Source organism: Ceratina calcarata, unplaced genomic scaffold (assembly GCF_001652005.2).
Source record: "Ceratina calcarata isolate Rehan_Ccalc_2016 unplaced genomic scaffold, ASM165200v1 scaffold426, whole genome shotgun sequence".
NCBI classification, from domain to species: domain Eukaryota; kingdom Metazoa; phylum Arthropoda; class Insecta; order Hymenoptera; family Apidae; genus Ceratina; species Ceratina calcarata.
In genome coordinates this window covers 6,030-13,957 of record NW_017166278.1, presented here as the reverse complement: position 1 = coordinate 13,957, position 7,928 = coordinate 6,030, and the positions used below count along the sequence as shown (strand labels likewise).

Sequence of the window (7,928 nt, the reverse complement as noted above, 5' to 3'; positions counted from 1 at the left end):
TAATGGAATATCTAACTGTTAAAATTCCAATGATTTGTCATTGTTTGAATCTTTAAAAGCATAAAATTTGTATAAAGAATGTATCTGTGTAAAGTATGCATCTGTTCAAGTATAATTGAGATGTTTTTTTCACGGAGATATTGGATTATTACAGAGACCCATTAGAGAACAATCGAAAAGGGAATCATTCCGATCAGGTTGAACTCATGCCAAGTGTACAATGCACGCCAAATTTCGAGTTTAGTGATTCGTATGCAACAACTTTCCCCTGAGACGCAGAGCGTCGAGACTGAAAATGTCGAGGGAATTAAAAATAGTCCGGGTAAATCGTTTTGAATGAAATTGACGAATCGAGTCGAGATAAACGTGTCGAGAGGACGAAACGCAACAGATCCCAGAGGAGAAATACAGCTTGCACGATCGGTCACTCCGACAAAGACGGCGGACTAAAAAAAGCCGCGTACATGAAAATATACCGGAGAGGAAAGAAGTGAAACCGAGCCGTACAAAGCGCAACCGCGACGATGATATCTGCGAGGGTGAAGAGACAAGGACGCGGAAACGTCGGTGACGAGGACGGAGGATCCGTCGACGGGGGTGAGAACAGGAAGGGTGAGGAAAGATCCACCCTGGTGGATGATCCCGCCTCTAAGGAGCCGCTTCGTGCCACCGGGGGGTTAGCGACCAACCCTCCCACGCGGCATCTCCACCCCGGCGTCCCGGCGCAGGCTCCGATACACAGCCAATCGTCGGACCGCGACTGATAACGCCGCTGCCAAATGTGCGTCCGTCGCATCGCGAGTTCGCCACGGTGGTCCACGCGTTCCTCTCGCAGCCTCGTTACATACCCTCGAGTCGTGATCCGGCCGGATAACGACCGCGCCGGCACGTTCCAGGACTCCGGTCTCGTCGTCCCGTCTCGAAGTTCGCGTGTTCGCAACATGGATTTCGGATTCAGTTAATCGGACACCGTGACGCGTCCGTTCGCATATTTTCCGACTGTTGTTTCACGTGAGAAGGTGGAGGTTCTAAGGACAGTTCCGAGGAGCCAGACGACGAACTGGATCTGACAGTGCTGGATAAGGATACACGCAGGACCCCGCATTGACGGTGAGTCTCGCCGAGGATAGTTTTCTGGGAATTTGCATTTAATGCATCATGAGATTCGTCGAAGTTTCGCGTTTTTAAATGGTCTCTAGTGTTTCTGGTACATCGATTGGATCGTCATGCATTTACCAAATTCCTGATAAGAATCGGCACTAAGTTTATACGTTTATAAGGGAATCGAATGTCCAGAAAATATTAAGAATCTGTCTAGCCCGCACGATAAATCATAAAACGAATTTTAATTAAAATCCCATTTTTGATACGCTGATACAGAATTGTACAGGATATCAAAAGCTTTAAATGATAAACGTTTATTCTCTAAATTCATACTATAAACATTTAATTTTGCATGAAAACGTTCCGTTTTAGTGATTATCGCCATTTCTCCCCACGTGTTTTAACCGTTTTCGACGATGTACAACCGCCGTGAACACGGGAGCTCACCTGTCTCACTCGCGCGTGCCTCGCGTATTAACCGCGCACCTATCTTCAACGCTAAATTACCACTCCCGCGTTCGCTATTTTTCCTACCATCACTTTTACTGCCTCGCGTTCTACGTCGTTATACATTTTTTCAACGCCTCGTAAATTTTGCACACCCTACACTTTCGCTGGGATCGCGGATCCCTGAAATCCGTGGGGACGATTAAATTGAAAAATGCGTCGCTCCTTTGGAATTTTTAAAAAAACGAGGCGCGTTGCATCAATAATGAATTCAACACTAGATCTCGTAAAATATCGAATGGATTTAAATCTGTACCGATGTTGAAACGAAATACCTTATCAGCGACGATGGCATTCCTTTTTTTCTTAAGTCCATCATCTTTTTTTGGAGTGGAAAATTCGCATGTATCATGCTAATCGAGCGTTCCGCGGTGGGAATGTATTCAGGCATCGTTCGCCTTTATTTTTGTCATTAAAGAATTCCTGTTTTTCGAGGAAGAGCGGCTCGTTCAGTTAATATCCATGCTTCTACTTCTCCCAGTCTTCCTTTTCTCTTCAATGAACTTTGTCATGTATTAAGCAAGCATGGACCGTGATTATGGAAGTCGTTCCGGTTTTTATCGCCGAGCAGTATTCCTGCTGGTTCGCGTTTCAGAAATTAGCATTCTGCATAGCATCTTTGTACGAAAGATATATGTATGCGTACGAGATGAGTCAGAATAATCGTATAAAGAAATTAATTGTTCTTACGTGTCATTAATAACATCGATTCAGAGACGATGAAATCACAAATTCACTCATACAGTGAGTTTTAATATTTCTATACGAAGGCGAATATTTTCAATCATGCAAAAGCATGGGCGATCGTGGAAATGGAGAGACTCATGACATAGTAGATTACGAATGGGAGAATATACTTTCTTATACGAATCATAAGAGCGAGCAAAACTCGAGGTATCTATTCTGTTCCTGAACCAGATTTCATATGGAATTCATTTCTTCCTCTTCGTATTTGCCTTTTTACTCGTAACCCATCCTAATCGTTGCAAATAAACGACACCGAAGTAATCGCCTTCAGCGTTTTTGGTTCTACTGTAAATGGTTAGCTATTAACTAACGTACGGCCAATTACTAGTTCTCTCATTTTCAAGGATGATCAGTCTCTGACGCGATTATTGAATTTTTAACAATGTTTGTGCAACGTAGTCAACGTAACTGTTTTAGAAAAGTCAGCATTGTTACATAATCTAAGTTTAAACAGGATTTTTACGCAGGGAGTTATTTAGTAAAAGAGTTATTATTCGTCGTTTATATGTAACTTATAGATTTTATAAGGAAACTGAATGTGCAACAAATATAAACATGTAATATATAAAAATATAGAAAATATCAGAGGAAGAGTGCAATATTTATGTTACGTTATTAAAATGCATTTTTATAAACTGTTGCCATAGATACTTGATTTTGCATAAAAATCCGCAGTCTATTTATGTGCATTCAATAAAGCGTTTGACACGATTACTCTTCGGTCTCTTCGACGATCTTCGAGAAGAAAACGCAGCAAGGTGGACACGAGTACGTACATCTCTCTCTTCCTTTCTTATCAACAGTAGTCGCGACACGTCGTATTTAAATAGCGCAGTGTGTAGGTACGTAGATGCTCGCGTACGCGTACGAGAAGGAGCGAGATCGAGGGAGTTTAGACGAGGTAGGCAGAGGGGTTTCCGGCGAGCGTTAACAGAGTAACAGAGTGATGTAATGAGGCCCGGAAGCAGGCAATTTGCTGGCCGCGGCGCGGCGGCCACAGTTGCGCGAGACAACCTGCCTGGAGTACCTTCTTCTTGATATCGGGTCCAGCCTCTTCAACGACCGATATCCGCGTCCATCGGTCGAAGATCCGCGCACGCGACCCTCTTCGCGGTTCCCCGCGATCGAAATCGTTCGGAAACCTCCGCTCTCGTCGACGGGACTCTTGGACCGAACGTGTCGAGAATTCGTTTGACAAAACGGTGTACAGTGTCGGAGTAAATGTTTGGAGGAACCGGGAGACTGACGACAGCCGTGGGAGAGACTCGAAGATTTCATTTAAACAAACGAGCGTGATCTGTGATCGAGATGAATGATCGTTCTGGTGTATGTCAGGTGGATTTATAGTAGACGTTGTAACGGAGATTGACGGAAGAGTTCCGATAAACGAGTGGAAGATATAATTTAAGGAAACGATTAAGAAAAATTACTGTCAATTTACAAAGTGAATTAGGAGTAAACGCTTGGAAGAATTATTCTAGTGAACGTAAATAAAAATGATACGGTTCGATGAACGATTAAGAAGTTGGAGATTCGATTGAATTTATCAATTAAGAGCGTCGTGTTCAGTGGATTAAGTTCAATGCCGTTTCCCTTGCGTACGGCGTCAGAGGCGAAATCGCGGGAAGAGCCAAGATCTGCGTCTGATGGAAAGGAAGCTGATAATCGAATCGGTATCGACGATCGCGTATCCAGGACGCGGAAACCGTATACTCGCGGGCCGCCGGAGGTGCACCGTGATTATGTGACAGTTTTGTGAACGTGATTAAATTGACCTCGATACCTACACCGTGGACATCCGTGCGCCGCGCGCCGCACCGGTGCGTTCTGTCACGAGAGAACTTGTTTTCGTTCCATTTCTACTGGAACATTTTTACCCGAAACGATGCACCTTGCGAGACCCGATCGTACCGTCTCGTCTCCGATTAGTTGATCGTCGCTGTGATTCTCGTTTCGAAAGGAGGACCGATGGTCAGCGTCTACGGCGTGCAGCTCGCATTTTATCGTGGACGTCGCAACGACAGCAGGTAAAATCGTTCTTCTTCTGGTCATTGTTCGTTTCCTGTCGGACGAGTAATTCGCGTAACTCGCGGGAGGAAGCGTTGGATCTCGCCAATAACAGGGAAAGATCGCGCGAAACGCCGCGGGGAAGGGGAATGTCATTGAATCTCTCAAAAGAGAGATAAAACGTAAAGCGAAAAAGAGATAAGAATTGCTCTTTTTCCATTGACTCTTGAATTCGTATCGAAATTCATTTTATGAACTGGCAAGAGAACTGAATGGGCAAAAGTGTCGGCAATTACATTGTTATTGGAACGAAAGGGACGTTGCTTTTAAAGAGAGCGTGATTTAGGAGAAGAATCACGTTACGATAATGCAGATTTGGAGCATCGGTTTCGGAATTCCGATGAGACGCGATAACTCGCACAAGCCTCGATAACATGTAGCAGACTAAATTACGATAGATCGATTACGAGTTGCCGCTCGTTACGTGCACGTAATCTACCTCTAGTTACCTGGCTATCTTCTCCGTCACCGGATTTTCCCATTTCCCGCCGATTCCACGAGATTCCCAACTTGTCCAAGTATTCTAATTTTAATAACTCTGAACGATTATACATTTCTATATTCAACCGATTTACCTGCCATGAAAACATTTTAAAAATCTTGTTTGGAATTTTGGATCGAGATAATAGAATTATATTAAAAAAGGGGAAGGGTTAGCTCCAATTATTATACATTTTCTCTTAAATTAAAAACTTCGCTCTATTTACTCTTGAGGCTAATTGAAAAAATGCCATCGACGAAGGAAATGCATTGTTCATGTAATGACGCTGTCGAGAGTCAGCGATAGTGAATCGGTCGCATCGATTGATTGATTGATCGAGACGTTCGAGTTCGAAGCGTCACCGTAGTGTCACGATCACTGATAATCCGTAATGGACAGATTACAGATACGGGATTTAGGTAATCGTGAATGCAATCTGCTAATAGACACCTTTCTCGCTAAGTCAATTATCAACACTGATTCACGTCGATTAGCTGGGACGTAATTTCATTTTATTAGATAATTTCCTTACTGGTTACTCACTCCCTGCGACGCGCTTTCAACGGTACATCGTTTTCATCTCTTCTCGAGAAATTTCATCTCGCCTTAAGCTTTTAGGTTTCCACTTTATTCTCCACTCCACTTATTATGGGGATACTTCCTCCACCAACTTTTATAATTCCTACTCTAATGCAAAAAGATCCAGCTTCCCTTCCACGATCCTAATGTATTTTTTTTCTCGCTGCTCCTCTACAAATCTGCCTGTTTATTCTTCCTCTTCCTTATTTTCTATTTCGAACTTCTGAAAAGGTTCTCACGATAGTCAGAGGCAATTTCCTTTTTCCATAGACTCATCGAAAATATTTTAATCAAATAGCAAAGTAAGACGTTTATAAAATATGACTGAAATTCAAATTAAAAAATGTTTCAAATGGTATTCAATTTTCCTGCTTCAAATTTTAATAAAAAAAAACTGCAATCATCTCAGGAATTAATATGAAAAAAAATATTTTCAGTGTATATTTAATTTTGAGCCAAAGACTGCAAGGATCGAATTCTGATTTCCAGGGGCTCTTTGGTGATGTACGACAGCGCTAGCTGTTCGTACGCAGGTGCGCTCGAATTAAAGGGAGCATCCGGGGCCGGAGCCGCGGCTGCGGCCGCGAGTGTAACCGCGGCCAGCGTGAAGCAGGAGAACTGGCCGTACCGCGGCCTCACCTGCGGTAGCACCTTCCAGAGGCTAAAGGAGAGCGTCGACAAGGCGAAGCAAGCCCTAGCCGACCGCGGCGGATACCTCTCCGGTGCCTTCTCGCCTCCGCCACGTGCCAATCCATCCGCCATTTCACCCACCGCCTCTATCACCGGTGAGTCCACATTTTTATGCCACTCTTTCCGTTTTATTGGGTTGGCAACTAAGTGATTACGGATTTTAAATAAGAAGTCTATCGACAAAGTCCGCAATTATTTAGTTGCCAATCTCACAAAAATGAAAAGGCAATTGTCGTCGTCAGTCAGTGCGAAATGTTTAACACGAACCGGTGGAAAATGTGAGAAAAACGATAGTTTGTTAGATTGCAAGTTTTTTTTTTCTCGCTGCTCCTCTACAAATCTGCCTGTTTATTCTTCCTCTTCCTTATTTTCTATTTCGAACTTCTGAAAAGGTTCTCACGATAGTCAGAGGCAATTTCCTTTTTCCATAGACTCATCGAAAATATTTTAATCAAATAGCAAAGTAAGACGTTTATAAAATATGACTGAAATTCAAATTAAAAAATGTTTCAAATGGTATTCAATTTTCCTGCTTCAAATTTTAATAAAAAAAAACTGCAATCATCTCAGGAACTAATATGAAAAAAAATATTTTCAGTGTATATTTAATTTTGAGCCAAAGACTGCAAGGATCGAATTCTGATTTCCAGGGGCTCTTTGGTGATGTACGACAGCGCTAGCTGTTCGTACGCAGGTGCGCTCGAATTAAAGGGAGCATCCGGGGCCGGAGCCGCGGCTGCGGCCGCGAGTGTAACCGCGGCCAGCGTGAAGCAGGAGAACTGGCCGTACCGCGGCCTCACCTGCGGTAGCACCTTCCAGAGGCTAAAGGAGAGCGTCGACAAGGCGAAGCAAGCCCTAGCCGACCGCGGCGGATACCTCTCCGGTGCCTTCTCGCCTCCGCCACGTGCCAATCCATCCGCCATTTCACCCACCGCCTCTATCACCGGTGAGTCCACATTTTTATGCCACTCTTTCCGTTTTATTGGGTTGGCAACTAAGTGATTACGGATTTTAAATAAGAAGTCTATCGACAAAGTCCGCAATTATTTAGTTGCCAATCTCACAAAAATGAAAAGGCAATTGTCGTCGTCAGTCAGTGCGAAATGTTTAACACGAACCGGTGGAAAATGTGAGAAAAACGATAGTTTGTTAGATTGCAAGTTTCCTAACAAATTTTATAGATAAGTGTCCCAACAAATTTTTATATCGTGTAATTATAAGGAATTTTGATATGAAAGTCGTACAGCATGAAGAAAGGCCAAGGGGGATAAATGGCTTCTTTCAATTGATAATACGGAGTGGAACAGTAGAAAGGGGAAGTGAATTTGAAAGTAAAATGAAATGAAAGCCGAAGCTTTATCTCGACACCTGGCTCTGCCCTGTACCACACGAGCTTGCAGGTAATCGGGTCGCGTGCGCTTTTTCCAACGGTATAAACTCGCGTGACCCGTGATTAACATAGAAAACATCGTCGAGCGAGATACGAGGTTATTATGTACGATCCATCGTCTAAGGTCAACGTCGTTGCTTCAGATAATTACGATTGAGTCACTGGGTTTCTCACGGTTGCGAAATCGCGGATCTAATCGTACGTTTCCATCGTTTCACGTGATCTGCGTATTTTTCTCACGATGCATACTCCGACCGATTAGCATTCAGGTTATTATAATTACTATTAAAATAATTCACGTTATTAAAATTGAAAGAGAAAGAGTAACGCCAGGGGTGACGAAGGAATATAAACAAGAATGAG

At 43.3% G+C, this 7,928-nt stretch overlaps 1 protein-coding gene across 1 annotated transcript; it reads left to right on the top strand.

Moving 5' to 3' along the window:
* Window positions 1-3,348: 3,348 nt before the first annotated feature.
* Window positions 3,349-7,121, top strand: Ets65A (DNA-binding protein D-ETS-3; the record flags this gene model as incomplete). Its single annotated transcript, XM_018027492.2, has 3 exons — window positions 3,349-4,385; window positions 5,975-6,270; window positions 6,870-7,121. Coding segments are annotated over exons 1-3 (607 nt in total), but the record flags the coding sequence as incomplete, so codon positions are not given.
* Window positions 7,122-7,928: the final 807 nt, after the last annotated feature.